The 21230-nt window shown below is 40.7% G+C and overlaps 1 protein-coding gene across 5 annotated transcripts in view; it reads right to left on the bottom strand.

The window, feature by feature from the left end:
• BRCC3 (BRCA1/BRCA2-containing complex subunit 3) overlaps positions 1–21107 on the bottom strand; it is an 87735-nt gene extending 66628 nt beyond the window's left edge. For 2 of the 5 annotated variants that reach the window (XM_090264998.1, XM_090264999.1), the window contains exons 1-5: positions 20921–21105; positions 20261–20277; positions 19390–19444; positions 4326–4445; positions 624–711 (exon numbers count right to left, since the gene is read on the bottom strand). In XM_090264998.1, the coding sequence (XP_090121124.1) occupies positions 624–711; positions 4326–4445; positions 19390–19444; positions 20261–20277; positions 20921–21043 (403 nt within the window). In that variant the 5' untranslated portion in view covers positions 21044–21105. Of the gene's footprint in view, positions 1–623; positions 712–4325; positions 4446–19389; positions 19445–20260; positions 20278–20920 lie in introns of all 5 variants that reach the window. The other 3 variants (XM_090265000.1, XM_090265002.1, XM_090265001.1) reach the window with 3 other exon arrangements.
• Between the last annotated feature and the right edge of the window lie 123 nt (positions 21108–21230).

Genomic DNA, 21230 nt, shown 5'->3' with positions numbered 1-21230 from the left:
TCTCACACACACCACAACCAGCAACCTTGTCTGCAACCCACGCATATGTCTGACTGTGAATCAAACCAGCAACCTCTGGCTTTGCAGGACGATGCTGAACCAACTGAGCCACGCAAGCCAGGCCTTTCAGTTATTTTTTTTAACATCAGTCAATTGTGAGGCTTTAGTAAATCTTGATTTCCTAAATAGTCAAAATAGAGTGCTGAAATTTTATCTCTATTAAAAAAAGTGAATATGATATAAATCATCACTTTTAATACATAGCACAGCCCTGGCTGGTGTGGATCAGTGGATTGGGTGTCAGACTCTGAGCTTAAAGGTCGCCATTTTGATTCCCACTTGAGTGCATGCCTGGGTTGCAAGCCAGATCCCCACTTGGGGGGGGTGTGTGTGAGAGGTGTATCTCTTGCACATTGAAGTTTCTCTTCCTCTTTCTTCCTCCCTTCCCCTCTCTCTAAAAATAAATAAATAAAATCTTTTAAAAACTAAAACACAGCACAATAAAAATAAGGACACCTGTTTAAAGATAGATTTTAGTTTAAAACAACCATAGCCATGTCATGGAAAAGGAAAATTATATTCATTTCTAAGAACAATAGACATTGAAACCCCATTATACTTACCAACATGTGAAGGCCAGACAGTTATATGAGGATGGGAATGATACCAGCCCACAACTCTCATGGGGCGACCTGTTAGTTCAGCCAACCTGTGTGTCTGTCAAGGTATTTCCAACTGGTGGGAACAAAATCTGTGATGCTAATAAGGGCTCAGAAAGTATGCTGAGGTTTAAAACTAACCATTTATAATATAAGGTCAATAAAAGAATGAAATAAGGCTGATGCCCAGAATTTCCCAGACTTCCCTTTAAAAAAAAAAAAAGTGTTCCTTTTTTAAAAATGGAATCCATTTGATTTCCATATTATATATAGTTGCATCCTCTTAATCCAATTTAGTTAATGTTTGATCACCCAAATACTTATCAATGTGCTATCCAAAATACTTTTTCTTATCTTTGGAAGTCACATTATTAACTTGAGTACTCTTCTATCCACTCTCTAACTCCATTCTACTCCTATTTTTGAAAAAGAAATACAAGATTTTAAAAATTCATTTGATTTCTCTCTGGCAGGATGCCAATGTCAAAAATAGCAATTTGGGTGGTTTCAGAGACCAAATAAACCTAGTTCAGTGTCCCCATTTGCCTGGAAATATCCCCCAAAAGAATATTTTCCTCCTTTGTTCTAGAAATAAAATTTTCCCATAATTCTGAGTCTCAACCCAGAGACAAGAAGCTGTCCCTTCTGTTGCTGCCCACTGAGATTGCTGCATCTAAAGTATAAAATGCTGGCTCACTTCCCTGCAAATTACATTAAAACACAATAATCCTTTCTATATAACTAAGTCTGAGAAAGAATACATTTTACATAATTTTTTATTTTCAAATGCCAAGAGAAATCACTTAACTGCTCTAAACCCATTTCTTCAGCTGCAGACTGGGTGGACATCCAGCTCACACAGCACTGAAGAGTAAATGAAGTAATCCAAGCAAGGTGTTCAGCATCATGCCTGGCACCAAGTAAATTCTTAACTGACACTCATTGTCATGTTAGTACATTAACATGTAACAACAATGTGTCCAGCCATCCCTCTCCCATTTTGGGTATGAACTAGTTTTAGTTTGAAGTTATAATATATAATCACAATAATAAATATCTTTTATACAATTATTTTCTGGGGATTTTACTTTGGCGAAGTTTGTTTAAACACCAATACATGGGCTTTCTGCTTCTGGTTAAAATGGAATAAAAGGGACTGAACTTATCCTCCTGAGACAAGCAAACAGGAAAGCAAGTAAATGGGAAACAGACAAGATGAGCCCTTGAGAAAACTTCCACGCCACAGAGCAGAAAGGGGAATTGAGGTGGAGCTCACTGGCTCCCTGGGTTTAGGACAGTGCAGTAGGTAGAGTTTGCGAGGTAGAGGACCACAAGGAGAGAGCAGCAGAGAGAGAAACCTGCATATCCACAGAGGGTCCCCCTGGAGTATTCCACAGACCACTGATCAGCACAAGCACGTGAGGAAACTACATGAGGCCGGGGGAGGGGAGAACTGCCTGAAGGGGAGAAACGTAACCATGCCCAGCACCGAAGCAGGACAGGGACTAGTGGCAGTCCCCACTGGCCAGGATGGTAAACCTCACAATTTGGGAGACATCGGGCAGGGTGTTCAGAAGGGTTTTGCTGCAGTAATGTGGGGGGAAAATGACTCCTATTCTAAAAGGGGCCACAGAGCAAATCTTCAGAGCCAGACTCTAAAGATCCAACTATTCTGGGTAACTTAGTAGCACTGGCAACAAAGCTGAAAAATTATGTCTAGTAATAACTATAAAGATATCCAGCACCCAAGAGAAAATCATAATGTGTGGCATATGACCTAAAAGTACCAGGCATGCAGAGAAGCAAGAAAATCCAATACTTAATGAAGAGATGGAAAAGCAATTAGTGGTGGTAAGGGTAGAAATGCGGGGAGGGGAAAAGTAAAAAAAAAAAAGGCCAATCTTAAAAGATCACATACTGCATGAATTCCATTTATCAAACATTCTTGAAATTACAACATTAGAGAGATAGAGAACAGATTACTGGCTTCCAGGGGTTGGGGTAGGTGTGACTACACAGGGGCATGAGGCAGATCTTTATGGTGATGGAATAGAATAGTTCTACATCTTGACTGCTATGGTAGCTACATATATCCATACACATGACAAAATGGCATAGAACAATACATTGTATCAATGTCAATTCCTGGTTTCCATGTTATACTATAAGTTATGTAAAATGTAATCTTCAGGGAAATAGTACAGGGTGAAGGGTACAGGGACCTTTCTATACAATCTCTGCAACTTCCAAGGAATCTATAATTATTTCAAAATAAAGAGTTTTAAAAAAGGTACATGCCACAAAAACAGATTGTTACATCTGATTATATAAAAATGCAAAAACAATTTGGACAAAAACACATACACCCTGAGTAAGATGATTAAAATCATTATCCTTATCACAAAGGGCTAAGTTTCTTAACATACAGAGTGCCTATAAATTAAGAAAAAAATTTCCAAATAAATAGAAAAATGGGCAAAGGAAATAACCAGACAATTCAGAGAAAAATACAAATAATGCTTAAAAATTAAAAGCTGATCAAATATTCTCATTATTTTTAAAATGCTATTTAAAATGATAAGAAATAAGATATAATTACAGATTGGCAACAACCAAAAACTTTTGATTTACCAGGGCTTGGTAGCACAAAAACAAACACAAATCTTTGATGACACATACAGTTCACGAGTGTGCAGGGAAACAGACACTCTTGCATATTGCTAGAGGGTACACTGGTAAAACAGTAGAGCTACATGTAGCCTTCGCTCCAGCAATTTCACCTCTAGGAATTGGTACTACAGACACATGCACAACTTGTGAAATGCAGAATATGCTTCCAAACAAAGAAAATATTCATATGTTTCTATATTCACAGAATTTATCTGTAAGGATACATGAAAACCTGATAACCCTGGTTATGTCCAGGGAGGGACGGTGGGGAAAATTGGGGCACAGAGGTTTGAGAAAAATACTTATTTTGTATACCTTTTTGTTCCTTTTAAAGTTTATACTATGCATATGTGCAACCTATTTTTAAATGTTACTTTTAAATTGACTACAAGATTAACTTAATCCAAAAGACTGATTACTAAAACTACTGATGCAGGTTTAACTTACTATAGCTGAAGTATGGAGTCCAGATCATAGGAAGCAAATGTCCCATTTGCTCATTCTTTGGTTGTATTTAACGTGAAATATTATTGCATTCAGTTTTCAGCATTGCATTTTTTTTTTTTTGAGGCAGCCTCAAAAGAGAATCTTTCAAAATGATAGAGACCAATATAGTAAAAAGCCTAGAAGTTAAACGATACTAGGAAAATTAGGAAGGGTGGGCAGAAGGGACTGAAAAGGGGTGGGAGGAGAAGCAGGAAGGGACTCCCCAGCAAGCTTGTTGTCATAGGATTTGACCTTGGGATCTTTTAGTATTTAAGAGCAGAAATGTTAAAAAATTTCTAATTCTTCCAATTAAAGTCACTCAAAAGAAGTGGGCAAAAATTCTGATTAACCAAGCAGCTGGATTTAAGGGGTGAATATGAAAACTGAGAACAAACGAGCCACCAGGAAGAAAACCTGTGAAATCTCCTAAAGCAGGCTAAGGTAACCAACAGGAACCTGGTCTAGAAGCCCCAGAGCACATAAAAGTTTCTTATCATCCAGTAAGGATATCTCTGCCTCTGTTGAGGCCGCAGATAGCTGCTCTGGAGAAATTTCCACTCGATCCTTCCTCTTATCAGAACGTCGCAAGATGATGACAGAATGAATATGAACAATTCTCACGGTACCAACCTAAAAGAAAATCCATAGAAATGTTTACTTGTCTCTCTCCAGTAATACCTCTCCCTGCAATGATAGAATTGTATTGTATTACATTACATTATCGGGTTCAAGATTCCATTTTTCTCATGAATAGTGGAATATTTCAAGTAAAAGACATTCAACCTCAACATATACATTTCAAAACAAAAAAATACTAAAGCTAATATTTATATCAAGGCCTTTTGGAATGATCAATGAATAATCATTTGATTCACACCTATGTGCAACACACTGTCACACAAAAGAATACAAGTCAAAATGCTAACAGTCTGGTTGAACAGCAAGTATCACACATGAAGCTACATTAAAATAATGTAGTAAACTAATGCTATAGAAGCTCAGAGGAAAGGAGTCACTTAAATTAGAAAAAAAAATACTTCATAGAAAAGGCAGATGAGTGTATATATTTCCTGACTGCTGTGTGTATATGTGTGTGCAGATAAATTTTCTGTACATGCTAAATGGATGCTAGTAATATGTTTGAGAGACAAGTTGGCCAATTGATTTAAATGTTAATATAAAACTTTAGATGGAATGGCAGACAGTAAAGCTAAGAAAGAAGGCTAGAGTATTGATAAAAATGTGCAGGACCTCAAATGCCAAGCCATAATGTGCAGGATGACCTGGACGGAGGAAAATCATTTTAGAAAGCCTGGACATTAAGTAATGATAAAGTATAGGACTGACTGGATGGCAGAGATGGAAGAGACAGAATTGAGATTCATTAAGAAGGAAGAATCCACAAGATTTGGTAGCTTATGGACCATGGGTGATAGAGGACAGGAAATTGTCAAGGATGACTCTTCGAGGTTGAAATGGTGAAACACAGGAGGCAGATCTAACTTTGCAAGGACCAGGAAGGAAGGAAGATGAGCGTGTTTTCAGATGAGCTGATGTGGTATGGGACAATGTAAATAAAAACAAGGAATAGTGTGGAGAGAGGGGGCAGAGATCAAGTGGCGTAAATCAAGTGGTGTGCCCACATTTTGGATGGGATACAATAAGAGGAGCCAGGAAGGAAGACAGAAGAGTCAAAACCAAAACAACGAAATGGTTCAAAAGTTACAGGGGAAACGGTGGGTTGCGACACTGTCAGATGTTGCAGGAACATGGGTAAGATCTGAGAGGAGACTTTTGGAGTAAGCTATAGACCTACTGGGACACTTAGGCTGCACATCCACAGTGAGCAGCACACCCACAGCTGCAGTGCCAACCAGGAGAGTCCCAGAGAGAAACTCTCCTAAAACTGTCGGAGGCACTGGCAGACTGTGGACAGCCCTGACCAAGACACTTTGTGTTTTTTGGGGAGGAGGAACACATGGAGAACTGGCCCAGGGCTCAGTGCTGCAATGTGGGGGCCACATAGAGACTCTTAAAAGAGGAGCTGAGGCGAGACTCAGCAGGGACCCCGTACTCACACAGTGGCTCTGCCAACAAAGAAACCAGAATGAAAGCGTATTTCGGCCCGACTGAATCTACCTTCACAGGAAGAACAGAAAGTGTCATGCTGAAGGGACTATGGGACCCAACCCTGCATGGCTGGCAAGCAAGGGGCTGTGCAGAGTGGAGAGTGGGCCTGCGTCTACTGCGAGAGTGGCAGACTGGGGACTGGATGGCCAGGAGCTAAACACCTGAGATAATCTGCAGCCAGGCAGGTCCTCTCACAGGCAGGTATGCCTAACCCCCACCTGTGGGACTGCAGGATCTGCAGACCAGTGAGGCCAGGCTCAGGAGCACCCTGCTCCCTGCATAACTGCAGGGGAAAGAAGGAGAAGCTCTGAAAGGGCCCTTTCTGAACTTCTATCAGACACTACAATCTACCCTGGTTCCTTGGGCCCTGATCCACTGAAACCAGCAGAGAAGAGATTAAAGACAGGTGCAGCAAGGGGTGTTCAGGGTCCTTCCCAGTCTCCACTCTTAGACAGAGTTGCCATCAGTGCCAAGCAGGAAAAAGCTGCTGCTTTTACACAGACTGGCCCTCACAGGAAATGGACAACTAATTCACCAGAGACAATACATTATTGGAAATAATCTGGGACAAAGACCTGTGGTGGTAGAGGCGGGGAAACACTCTCACCATCTTCCCTGAAGACTGACCGATGACCCCAGGGGTGACACAGAGAATCCACCCTCCTGATTGCACCACAGGCCCCCTCTTGGTACTAGCAGGGCTCTCAGTCTTTAGATGAACCACTCCTAGGCCTTGTGTGAATGGAAAGCCTGCAGGGCAGAACAGTGAGGACCACCCGGGCCTGAAGCAGACAGCCACAGACTGTGGATTGCTTGTAGTCTCAAACAGGCTGCCTAGGGCCAGATGAGGACACCATCAGACATTACCAGGGGAGGATCCAGAAAGAGAAAACAGTGGCAAACAATAGACTTCTGAGACAAATTCCACCATGGTCTTCTTCATCATTTGTTATTTTCTCTCCTGCATAGCTTTTTAACATTTTTTTCTTTTCTTTCAAATTCGTCCCTATTATTTCACTATTTTTTTACTTTAGTTTATTTCAAATGTCATATTTTACTCCTCCCTTAATTCATTTTGCCTTCATCCCCTCTCTTATTTTTGTTCTAAATTTTATTTCTCTGTTGCTACTATTTGTTTCTATTCCATACTCTTAATATTTATCCTCCCTCCAGCCTCTCAAAACCATTTTTCTTGACATTAGTCATCTCACATTCGTTTTCCTTTTCTTATAATATCCTATTTTCTCTCCACCCTTATTAATCTTTGCTTGTTGGTTGTTAATATGGTGGTTGTTGTTGCATTTCTTCAATTTTATTCCTAGATGTTCACTACTTTTGTATTTCAAATATTAAATTTTATTGTTTCCTTCTCCTATTCCATTTTGCCTTTCTCCTGCCCTTTCTTTTCTTGTGTTAAATTTCATTTTTTCCCCTATCAGCCTTGTTTTCATTCCTCATTATTCTTTTTTAAAGATATTATTTATTTATTTTTAGAAAGAGGGGAAGGGAGGAAGAAAGAGAGGGAAAGAAACATGAATGTGTGGTTGCCTCTTGCTCGCTCCCAACTGGGGACCTGGCCCACAACTCAGGCATGTGCCCTCACTGGGAATCAAACCAGTGAACCTTTGGTTCACAGGCCTGCACTCAATACACTGAGACACACCAGCCAGGACTCCTCACTCTTTATTATTTCTTCTCCCTTTATCCTCTCAAAATCACTTTTCCTTCCTTTAGACATCAACCCTTTTTTTCTCTCTTTTCTCCTTCTTAGTCCCTTTCCACCATTACCAGTCTTTGCTCATTTGTCATTGATATTGCTATGGTGGATGTTTTTCTTCAATTTTGTTCCTACTTTTTCACTATTTAAAAATATTTTTTGTAACATGTATAAATGACCCATGGATGTGGACAACTGGGTGGGGACTGACTGTGGGAGAAGGGGTGGGCAGGGTGCGAGGAAGCAATAGGGAAAAAAGTGGCACAACAGAAGTAAAATAAAATAAAAATAAATAGATAATAAAAAATTTTTGAACCTTATATTCTTCCCTTTTCTTATTCCATTTTGCCTTCCCTCCTTTCTTAATTTATGATGTAAATTTCATTTTCTCTCTTTGCCTTGTTTTTATTCTCTACTCTTATTTCTCCTCCCTCTGCCCTCTCAAAATCACTTTTCTTTCAGTTATTCATCTTATATTAGTTTTTCCTTTCTTATAATAATCTTAACCTCTTTGCACATTTACTAATATTTGCTCATTTGTTGTTCATAGTGTGGTTCTGAGTGGGGGTTATTGTTGCAGGTGTGGATTTGTTTCCAGGCTGTTTGGTTTTGTTCTGGAAGTGCCTATACAACAGCATACAAGACGTGGTGGGTGATGTGACTCTTAGTCAGCTAGACGGATGGAATAACCCACCAAAGAATGACCCAACAACAAACAAAACCCAATTACAACAAGAGAGCCCACATAAATGGCATAAAGGGCATCCCTAGAGCATCCATCTCAAGAGATCAAAATGACTATACGACTGAGTCCCACAGGTCTCCTACCACAGAAGACCATGCCACAAAGACAAGGAGTCACAAAGACAGAGAGTCAAAGTAGATCAATCTAATAACAAAAACAAACAAGATGAGTCACCTAAAATGGAGAGACAATGAAACATTCTCCAATTGAAAGGAAAGGAGAAATCCCCCAAAAGAGTGCTAAATGAATTTGAGGCAAACGATCTATCAGACATAGAGTTCAAAATAATGGTTATAAGAATGTTGAAGGAGCTCAAGAGAACTACAAGGAACTCTGTGGAAGCTACAAGGAACTTACTGAGAACTATATCAGCATGAGAAAGGATATAGGAACTAGGAATAAGAGTCAAGAAGAAATGAAGAATACAATATCTGTAATGAAGAATACACTAGAAGGAATTAAAAGCAGGCTAGATGAAGCAGAGGATCGAATCATCAAGTTGGAGGACAAGGAAGAAAAAAAAACCCACACAGAGCAACAAAACAAAAAAATATTCAAAATGAACAAAGATAGTTTAAGGAAGCTGCATGACAACATGAAACATAATATTCATACCATAGGGATACTAGAAAAGAAAAGAGGCAAGGGATAGAAAACTGGTTACAAAAATGTAATGACAGAAAACTTCACTAACTTGGTGAGAGAGAAAGTCACGCAAGTCCAGGAAGCACAGAGGGTCCCAATCAAGATGTTCTCAAAAAGGCTCACTCCAAGACACATTATAATTAAAATGGAAAAATTTAAAGACAAAGAGAGATTCTTATAGACAGCAAGGGAGAAACAACTAGTAATATACAAGGGAGCTCCAATCAAGCTATCAGCTGATTTCTCAACAGAAACACTATAAGTCAGAAGGGATTGGCACAAAATATTCCAAACAATGAAAAGCAAAGGCCTACAACGAAGAATACTCTACCCAGCAAGGCTCTCATTTTAAATGGAAGGCCTTCAAGACCAAAAAGAGAAAAAAAGGTAAAAGAATACATTTCCACCAAACCAGCACTGCAAGAGATGCTAAAGGGACTGCTTTAAGAAGATGAAGAAAGAGACAGAGAGGAACACAGATACAAAGGGGAAAATGGCAATGAATAAGTACCTATCAATAATAACCATAAATATAAATGGATTAAATGCTTCAACCAAAAGATATAGGGTAGCTGAATGGACAAGAAAACATGACCCACATATATGTTATCTACAAAAGACCCACCTCAGAACAAAAGATCTACACAGGCTGGAAGTGATGGGATGGAAAAAAATATTTCAAGTAAAGAGACATAAAAAAACAAAAAACCTGGTGTAGCAAAACTTATATCAGACAAAATAGACTTGTAAACAAAGGCCATAACAAGAGACAAAGAGGATAACTGCATAATAGTTAAGGGAGTAGTCCAACAAGAGGATATAACCCTTGTAAACATATATGCACTCAACATAGAAACACCTAAATATATAAGGAAAATCTTGGAGGATTTCAAGAAAGATATCAAAAGCAACACAGTAATCGTAAAGTATTTGAACAAACCCACTGTCAACAATGGATAATCTTCCAAACAAAAATTCAATAAGGATATTGTGGCATTGAATGACACTCGAGATCAAATGGACTTAATTATTTGATATATACAGAAACTTTCACCCCAAAGAACCAAAATATATATTCTTTTCAAAAGCACATAGAACATTTTCAAAGACAGATTACATGGTAGGACACAAAACAAGCCTCAAAAATACAAGAAAATAAAGCTGGGGTAGCAATACTTATATCAGACAAAACAGATTTCACAGCAAAGGCCATAAAAAGAGACAAAGAAGGACATTTCATAATACTTAAGGGAATAATCCATCAAGAAGATATAACCCAAACCCTGACTGGTGTGGCTCAGTGGATTGAGTGTTGGCCTGCGAACCAAGTGTCGCTGGTTTGATACCCAGTCAGGGCACATAATTAGGTTGCACGTCACGTCCCCAGTTGGGGGCACGAGTGAGAGGCAACCACACAGTGATACTTCTCTCCCTCTCTTTCTCCTTTCTCCTCTCTTTAAAAATGAATAAACAAATTATTTTTTAAAAAAAAGAAGATATAACCCTGATAAACATAAATACACCCAACATAGGTGCACCAAAATATATAAGGAAAATATTGGAAGACTACAAAAAATATATCAACAGCAAGACACTCATACTAGGGGTCTTTAATGTGCCATTGTCAACAATGGATCGATCTATGAAGCAAAGAAACACCAATAATACTGAGGCACTGAACAACACTCTAGAGCAAATGAACTTAATTGATATATATAGAACTTTTCACCCCAAAGAAGCAAAATATACATTCTTTTCAAATGCACATGGGACATTTTCACAGATAGACCACATAGTAGGACACAAAACAAAACTCAACGAATTCAAGAAAATTGAAATTATATCAAGCATCTTCTCAGATCACAATTCCTCAAAGAAAAAACTCAAAAACATTCAAACTCATGGAGAATGAATAACATGCTATTAAATAATGAATGGGTTAACAATGACATCAAGGAAGAAATCAAGAAGTTTCTGGACACAAATGATATGAGCACACAACAGCCCAAAACGTATGGGACACAGCAAAAGCAGTCCTGAGTGGAAAGTTCATAGCAATATGCAGACCTACCTAAAAAGGACAGAAGAATCTCAAATAAAAAATCTAACCCTACAGCTACAAAAACAGAACAACAAACAAAGCCCAGAGGGAGTAGAAGGAAGGAAATCATCAAGATCAGAGCAGAACTAAATGATATAGACTAAACAAACAATTCAAAAGATCAACAGAACTAGGAGCTGGTTCTTTGAAAAGATAAACAAAATCGACAAGCCTTTAGTCAGGCTCATCAGAAGAAGAGAGGACCCAAATAAACAAAATCAGAAACGAAAGAGGAAAAATCATGACCGATATCACAGAAACACAAAGGATTGTAAGAAATTACTACAAACAACTACATGGCAAGATATTTGACAACCTAGATGAAATGGACAAATTTCTAGAAACATATAATCTTCCAAAACTAAATCAAGAAGAAGCAGAAAGCCTGAACAGACCGATAACAAAGAGTGAAATTAAAACAGTAATCAAAAAACTCCTGGCAAAGGACCTAACAGACAGTTCTCCAAGGAGGAGATACAGAGGGCCCATAGTCACATGAAAAGATGCTCAACATCAGTAGGCAACAGAGAGATGCAAATTAAAACCACAATGAGATACCACCTCACACCTGTCAGAATGGCCATCATTAACAAATCAACAAACAAGTGCTAGCAAGGGTGTGGGGAAAAGGGAACCCTAGTGCACGGTTGGTGGGAACGCAAACTGGTACAGCCACTGTGGAAAACAGTATCAAATTTCCTCAAAAAACTAAAAATGGAACTGACTTTTGACCCAGTGATACCACTGCTGGGATTATACCCTAAGAATCCTGAAACTCCAATTCAAAAGAATCTATGCACCCCTATGTTCATAGCAGTGCTCTTTACAATAGCCAAGTGCTGGAAACAGCCTAAGTGCCCATCTGTAGATGAGTGGATCAAAAAACTGTGGTACACTTACACAACGGAATTCTATGCAGCAGAAAGAAGGAACTCCTACCCTTCACAACAGCATGAATGGAACTGGAGAGTATTATGCTAAGTGAAATAAGCCAAGCAGCAAAAAAGAAATACCATATGATCTCATCTATAACAGGAACTTAATGAAAAAAAATCAAACAAATGAGCAAAACAGAACCAGAGGCATGGAAACAAGGAACACACTGGCAGTGACCAGAGGGGAGGGGGGAGTGGGAAAAGGGGGGAAAAAGGTGAAGGGTCTACTCAAGGAACAGGTACAAATGACCCATGGAAATTGACAACAGGGTGGGGACAGACTGTGGGAATTGGGGGGTGGGGTGGGCAGTGGGGCAGGGGAGAGTCATGGGGTAAAATTGAGACAACTGTAATAGAACAACAATGAAAAAAAGATGTGTCACATAGAAAGTAAAATGATGGCAGCAATAACCCACATATAGCAATAATATAGTAAATGTAATTGGACTAAGTACTCCAATTAAAAAGATTATCAGACTAGATTATCAAAATGATGTTGCTGCCCTGGCTGGTGTGGCTCAGTGGGTTGAGCAGTGGCCTGTGAACTGAAAGGTTGCAGGTTCGATTCCTGGTCAGGGCACATGCCTGGGTTGCAGGCCAGGTCCCCAATTGGGTGAGTGAGACAGGCAACTGATTGATGCTTCTCTCCCTCTCTCCCTCCTTTCCCCTTTCTCTAAAAAATAAATAAAAATTTTTAAAAACTATTTTGGAAATAAGAGGCACACTTTAAATATTAGCACATAAAAAAAATAAAAATGTAAGACTAGAGCCCTGGCTGGTGTGGCTCACTGGATTGAGTGCCAGCCTGCAAACTGAAAGGTTGCTGGCTCGATTCCCAGTCAGGGCACATGCCTGGGCTGCAGGCCGAGTTTCCAGGTGGAGGCTTGTGGGAGACAACTGATTGATGTATCTCTCACACATGGATGTTTCTCTCCCTCTTTCTCCCTCCCTTCCCATTTCTCTAAAAATAAAAAAATAAAAGTAAAATAATGGAAAAAAATATCCCATGCTAACACTAACCAAAAAGATCAGGTCACTGAAGTCAGGTAGCTTAATATCTATTTGGATGGTACAAATTGACATAGAATTCAAGATAAGGGAATACACGCTTGAAAAATAAAATCATGTCATTAAGATTGGAAATGCATTTTAGTAGGAGTTAATTTCAAGGGTGAATATTCTCTCTCTCTAGTCAGAGAAGTTTTCTGTATTTAAGAGGAATGAGCAACAGAAGTTCAGGAGAGGATGGTGAGACCAGCCCAGGAACAGATGAAAATCAAAATAAAACAAGCACAAATAAAGGCCACAAAGGACTGACAGATGTCCTTGAAAGCCATGGCTAGCTGAAGGGCCTGAGGAAGACTGTTCTGGTCATAGTGACATAAGAAGTAAGATATTCCACCTTGGTTAGATAGGCTCCTACACCTTTTCAGTCTTAGAATTAAGATACTAAAGCTCAGTTCCTTTTGTTCCTTTTGTTCCTGTGTCTTGCTCCTGTGTATAGATCAAGGGTCAGCAAAGAGTAACCTGCCCTTGCCTCCTTCAGGCCAAATATGGCCACATTCATTTGTTTGTGTATTACAGCTACTTTTGTGCTACAATGGCAGAGCTGAGTAACTACAGCAGAACCATAAAACTAAAAATATCTTTAACATCCTACCCTTTCCAGAAAGTCTGCACTTCCTGGCATGGCTTTCCATGGGTAATAGGCAGGTAACACTAATTTTCTACTGTAGGGGATGTACGCTCATTCATACGACATCTATCTATTGAGTATGTACACACTATATGGCAGGCACTTCATGATGGCCTAAGTATACAATGCTAAACAGGATATAGTAGTCACATCCAGGAAGAGAGGCTGTATATAAGCACTGTAATAGGTATGTTCAAGGACCTAGCGTGGCACAGAGGAGGCTATCTAACCCAGCCTACAGATCGGGGCAGGTTCCTTAAAGGAAGCAAGTGGCAACCGGGATGAACTGCCAGGGATAAATTGTTAACCAAGCAGAGAAGAGAGAGCCAGTCCATGCATAACACGCAGAAGATACAAGGAGTGAAACAGCACAACATAATCTGGAAATAAACATAATATACCATGGTTAGAACTTGGATCGATGTAAAGAAATGTAACAAGATAAACAGAAATGAGATCATGACAGGCCCTGAATGCTTCACTAATGAGACTTTATCCTAAGGTAATGGGAAACCCATTGGATTTTAAGCAAAAGTATATCAGACTCATGTAAGAAAAGACTAGAGGCAAGAGAGATTTGAGGCAAGGAGACTTGTGGAGAGGCTAGCACAGAAGTTGAAGAAAGAAGTGACGACTATCTCAAATAAGGTAGCAGTAGTTGGGATGAAGTGTTGGAAATATAAAAGCAATTTAGGTTAATCGTACTGAATCGCAGGCAGCAGTTCCCAAACTTCGCTGCACATTAGAATCACCTGGTTAGCTTTTCAAAATTCTGCCACCCAGGCCTCACTCCAGACCAACTTAATCAGCAACAAGATTTTGTCAAGATTATTGGGTGATTCCAAGTTGCAACCAGGATTCAGAACCACTGTAGCAGAAAGAATGCTGAAGGGTTTATGGAAAAAGAAATGTTTAGTTCTGAACATTAGTTTAGATCCCGGTATTTAGCTAAATTTGGATGTCCAGTAGGCAGTTCAGTATGACTTTCTAGAGCTTGGAATAATTTATACTAACTAGCATCTATTGGATATTAACAACAGTCAGAATGGCCAATACTTATTGGCTACCTGCCATGTGTCAGGGACTTGTAAAAGTGCTTTTCAATTATTAAATTAACTCTCCCAATAGCACACTGAGGTTGGTACTATTGTTGTTCCCATTTTACAGATGAGTGTTTTATATACATTACCCAAATCCAACTCTCCCAACAACTCTGAGGTTACTGGCTGTCATTATCCCTGTTCTACACATAAAGAATGCAAAGCTCATAGATGTTAAGTAACATGCCAAATGTCGCACGGTAAGTATCAGAGAAAGGATCTGAAGACAGATCACTCTAACCTCAATGTCTGTTGCAGTAAGAGCCACAGGGGAGGTAACATTGCCTAAGATGACATTCTGGGAAGAGAAGGAGGTCAAGGCAGAAACTTGGAGAACATTTAATGCACAGGTAGGGGAGGAAGAGTCCAAAAAGGATGGGAGAGAAGGGGGAGGAACAGGGAGACATGGCAAAAACAAAACAAACAAATAAAACCTCATGAGAGTTCTGAGATTCAAGTTAAAAGATTAAGATAAACACCAAGAGGACTTCCAGCCAAAATGGAGGCGTAGATAGATGCGGTGCATCTCCCTCCACAACTAAGAAGAAATACAACTACCTCAAAACTAGAAACAACCAGAAGTTTCAGAAAATCAAACTGCATGAAGTCCAGCAAACAAAGATATAAAGAAGAAACACTCATCCAGACAGGTAGGAGGGGTGGAGCCGGGGTGGATAGGACGCAGTGTGGTGGTGGCGGCAGCTGCAGTAGTGGCAGGCCAGCGGAAAGGGCAGTCACATGTTTTAAAAAGTCAGGAGGGACACCTGGGGAGTGCTCCCAGCTCCTCACCAGACCTCGCAGCTCACAGTTCCAGCACCAGGGAAAATCAAGCCTCATTGCTTCTGACTGTGCAAATCAGTGGGGGTTGGGACGGAGGCAGAAAGTGCCAGTCTCAGCAGATTCCGCTTGTTTCAGGGGCCCCAATGGTCCTATAAAGACCACAGACCCACACACTCTGGGAACAACAGCCAGGGCAACAGCTAGCGGGGTACCAGTCTGGTGTGGAAGTGGGAGAGGTGCCTGGAAAAGGGGCGAGTGCTGAGCAAGTGGCATTGTTCCTTCTCTGACCCCTCCCCCACATACAGCACCACAACATGGTGAAACAGGTCGCCCTGTACTGACGAATCCCTAAGGCTCCGCCCCTTACAACATAACAGGAGCGACAGCTCTACCTGGAATGCAGAGGCAAACAAACACAGGAGCCTGTCAGGATGAGGAGACAGAGAAGTATGGCCCAATAGGGGGAATGGATCAAGGTTCCAGTGGGAGAACTAAGCAAGCCAACCTAACAGATGCAGAATTCAAAACACTGGTGATAAAGATGCTCACAGGCTTGACAGATGTGCTTGAGTATGGCAAATGCATAAGAGAAGAAGAGAAGGGTATGCTAAGTGAAACAAAGGAAAATCCACACAAAACCAATGGTGCAGTGTGGGGAACCACTCCTTGTGGTTTAGGGAATTGTAGCCCCAGCGTGAGAATGACCTGCCACCAGCACTCTGGCTGTGCTTGTCTTTAAGTCTCAACAATGGCTGCATGGGAGACATACCCGAAAACCATTTAGAGGGTTTCCGTGGGTATTGGATTTAAAGAATATTAATACGCTTTAGAACTTGCTCTGCTTTCCTTTATCTTATAATTAAGTATAAAAAATCTCTAGCAGGGAGTATATGAAACCTTGTACCTAGTGCCAGTGTGGGGTCAATGTGTTTAACAGACCCTGGCACAGACTATTCATTGTACCTGCTGTACTGGAACTTGTAATCAGTTATTGTCAATTGTAACCTAGATACCTGAAAGCCATTGATGATTTATGAATGTTGATCTTGTATCTCCCATGTGTATCCTTCTCAGTAAAAAACAAAAGGGACGGAGGTCTAGCTTCTGTTCTCCACTAGAGAGAGCAGACACCTTTCTTCCCCCAGACATAATGAAGTATCTTGGGTAAAAGTTATTTCATCGAAGACTCTGCTGCACAGAGCAGCCTCCTACCAAGCCTAGGGTGTGTGAGGCACCTCCACCTCAGTGAAGGGAGGGAAACCGGGGTTCAAATCAATGATTTCGAACATAAGGAAGAAAAACACAGTCAACCAGTGCAAGATGAGGAATGAAGAATTGAAAAAAATGAGGAAGGGCTTGGGAACCTCTGGGACAACTTTAAACGTGCCAACATCTGAATCATGGGGGTGCCAGAAAGAGAAGACGAAGAACAAGAAATTGAAAACTTGTGGGAAGAAATAATGGAGGAAAACTTCCCAAATTTTGCGAAGGAGATGGACATACAGGTCTGGGAAGCACGGAGGGTCCCAGGAGAGCTGGACCCAGAGGGGACCACACCAGGACGCATCATGATTGAGATGCCAAAGGTGAAAGATAAAGAGAGTCCTGGGAGCAGCAAGAGAGAGTTGCCTACAGTGGGGTGCCTATAGGACTATCAGCTGATTTCTCAGCGGACACTTTGCAAGCAGGAAGGGACTGGCAAGCAGTATTCAATGTGATGAAAGGCAACCTGCAACCAGGATTATTCTATCCAGCAAGGCTATCATTTGGAATGGAAGAGCAGATGAAGTGCTTCCTAGACAAGGTACAGCTAAAGGAGTTCATCATCACCAAGCCATTATTATATGAAATGTCTAAGGGACTTACTTAAGAAAAAGAAGATCAAAACTATGAACACTAAAATGACAACAAACTCATAAATATCAACAACAGAATCTAAAAAATAAAAACAAAATCCAACTAAGCAAACCAGAATAGGAACAGAATCATAGGTATGGGGATCATTTGGTGGGTTATCAGCTGGGAGGGTGGAGGGGGAGAAATGGGGAAATGGTGCAGGGTTTAAGAAGCATAATCGGTTGGTACAAAATAGATGGGGGGAAGTTAAGAATAATATAGGAAAGGGTGAATCCAAAGAACGTATATGCACGACCCATGGACATGAACTAAGGGGGGTGGGACTGCTGGAAGGAAGGGGGGTACTGGGCAGAGGGGAGCAAAGGGGGAAAATTAGAAGTACTGTAACAATATAATCAATAAAATATACTTTAAAAAAAAGATAAGCACCAAGAAATAACCCACTGATGTAGCAATGAGGAGGTGGCTGGATAGGTAGAATAGAAACCAGATTTTGGTGGATCTGAGTGGAGAATGTAAATAAGTTATGATTGTAGCCTATTATTTTGAGAGGTCTGGCTATTGCCCTGGCTGGTGTGGCTCACTTGGTTGGGCATCATCCCTCCAACTGAAAGGTCACCAGTTCCATTCCTGGTCAGGGCACATGCCTAGATTACAAGGTCGGTCCCTGGTCGGGGCAAGTACAGAAGGCAACCGATAGGTGTTCCTCTCTCACATCAATGGTTCTTTCCCTCTCTTTCTCCCTCCCTTCCTCCTCTCTAAATAAAAATGAATAAATAAAATTAAAGAAAATAAGAGGTCTAGCTATTAAAAGAAGGATTTAAGAGTAGTGACTACAGGAAGATATAAGATTGCAAATTTATTTTTCTTTCCTTTCTGAAAATGAAAGTAATTTAACCACATTTGTATCCTATGGAAAAAAAGCCAAATCCTGACTGGGAAGGTCAGTAGGTTAGAGCATTGTCCCGATACCCCAGGGTTGCAGGTTCAATCCCTGTCAGGGCACATACAACAATCAACCAATGAATACATACAATGGAACAACAAATTGATGTTTCTCTCTCCCTCTTTCTTTCTTTCCTCCCCCCTTCTTCTCTTTCTAAAATCATTAAATTAAAAAAAAGGAGCCAGATAACAAGAAAAGGTTGAAGACTCAGAGGAAATTAGAAGAACGATAGGATAGTTTATAAGCTAGGTCTTTGAAGAAGCTGCAGCTCTGAACAGGAAGTGAATTTCTTTCCTTCATATGGGAAGAAAGGAGGCAAAGCAGTTGGCATGATGAAGTCTGTATACAGGGATAATAAGTAGATGGATTTGTTGTCCTATAGTTTTTATCACCTCCATTATCTGCTTGGCAGGAGAAGACATAACTTATTTTTATCATCTTTTACAAAAGTATTGATCTGCACCATATTGGAAAAAGATGAACTGTTCCTATATAACAATTAGGCTGAGAAGCATTACTCTAGACTATAAAGGCTAGAACACACCAGAAAAGAGAATGTCAAGGTAGACTAAGAACTATGAGCTTTGGATGGTTTGCCTATAAGGAAAGAGGTGTTGCTCAGTACACTCTGGGACTCAAGATAAAAAGATAACAATGACATGAACCATCCAGAAAACAGGCAGATGTCAGCAAGGAGGAGAGCTGACAGTGATTACTCATTTGATCAAGTAGTAATTTGCTACAAAGAAGAGAAAATTAGGTATAATTCCTAGTGACTAGACTTTACTAGGGAGAACACCCCACCCAGCCACAATGTGGCCCTACACAAAACAGATTAATCCCTGGCTGAATTTATCAAACAGAGCACAGAAATCCCTCCCCAACTGCAAGTTTCCATCATGCAAAATTCTAGCACACATACCTTTTCAGCAACTGTGCGCATTTCAGTTCCGGCATATGTAAATTTAGAGTCACTCCTTTTGGAGATAAATTAGAAAAAAGGGAACATAAAACCTTAGCAGAGACAAAGAAAGAGGAGGGAAAGTAAACAGAAGCTAAAGCTGTACTCATAGGTCTGTTAGTAGCAGTTTGGGACACATGCATATGTGGCTGAGTGCATAATGTTTTGATGGGTAAAGCTAAACTATAATCCTCAGTATTAAAGAGGTGGGCTTGAGAGTACACACCCTGCCACTCTTCAAAGTTTAAATTAAAATAACCCAAAGCTTTTACCACCTCAAGCATCCAAGCTACTGGGGGTCTCTGAGATCATTGTAGGGCTCACCATGGGGAGGCAGAAAGCCATAACAATGGAAGGGCCAATTTAGATGGACAAATGGATCAATAGGGGGAAACGTCTCTTAATATGCACATTATCTGCCACAAAAAATTACCAGTATCTCGCTGTCATTTTAGGGAAAGAGAACATAAAACATATCAAGCAACAAAATGGAAGATAATAGCACCATATTAGTCAACAAAATTGTATCTGGAAGAGCTTTCACAGGTTAACTCAATCTTGTTTCCCTCAACCACATTTTTCACATAAGGTTATACAGAGCTCAACTAAAAATCCTCCTACCAGGAAGTAAGGTGGAAACCAACCTTCAGGGTTGGGAGTTTACTCAAAATGTATAATTGAGGGAGCTCCAGACTGATAATGGTAACTTAAAATACAATCCATAAAAAAAAAAAAAAATACATCCCATACACAATATTGTTGAACTTGTCATAATTCTGAGTTAATAATGACATATATACCAAAAGACATGAGTAAACCAATATTGTCTTACCTTGTGTCATCATTCAACTGGAGTGGGAAAGAGGAGAAAACATTATTGATCACATTACGCTTATCTGATGTACATGGATACAGATTATATGAAAATTAGTTCATATAGTTCTGTACACGGGCTTGAAAAACTGGAGAATTTTTAATTCAGATTGTAAACAACTAAGCTCTATTTCCTCATCCTCTTTCGCCCCTCTGCAACACCTAACGCTGTGTAAATTTACGCGTTTTTGAAACTCCTCTCTTAGATTGATACAATTAAAATGCGTCCCAGAGCGAAGACTGGAGGCGAGGTAAGGGGCCCTAATAGTGGTCAGTAGCTTCTTAATACACTGATGTCCTATTATACTATAATGTCTTTCTGGCCCGATTTGCGTTTTTGGTTAATAGGATGATAACTCTGGATTTAAAGAATGAGGCCAGAGGTTACTAGAAAAAAAGACTCTCCCTCATCCCCAAACTTATGCGGAACGCTGGGTGACGGGAAGCTATACAAGCGTGAAGCAACCAGAAGATACCGGACCCTCGCGACAGATCCATCCAAAGGATCTAAGTCAGGAGTGGCTGTGGCCTCCGCAGCCCTGGGCGCTACTAACACCGACTCCAAGAACACTCTGGGACTGCTCATCAGGGTTCCGGTCAGGCTAACTGACCTACTCACCTCCCCTATACACAGCCCCATCACTTCCTCCTTCTCTGTGCTTAGAGCGTGGTTGAGACAAACTAGGAAAGCATCCGATTCAAGATGAACCGCCTGCACCGCCTGCACCACCTGCACCGCCATCTTGGTCCGACCCTGCTCACGTCAGCCTTGGGCCCACTCAGGCCTGACCAACCCGCAGCTCCAGCAAGCGGGTTCCGCGGAGGCGGGACTTGGGGAGCGCGGGCGGGGCAGGCACGAGGTGGGAGCGTGGAGGCGGAGCTTGGGGGCGGGGGCGGGGCGTCCCGGCGGCACCTGGGAAACGCCCGCG

The sequence above is a fragment of the Furipterus horrens genome, unplaced genomic scaffold (assembly GCF_987537825.1).
Source record: "Furipterus horrens unplaced genomic scaffold, mFurHor1.1.pri manual_scaffold_17, whole genome shotgun sequence".
In the NCBI taxonomy this organism is placed as follows: Eukaryota; Metazoa; Chordata; class Mammalia; order Chiroptera; family Furipteridae; genus Furipterus; species Furipterus horrens.
The sequence above is the reverse complement of the archived record's forward strand: the minus strand, read 5'-3'. Positions and strand labels throughout refer to the sequence as shown.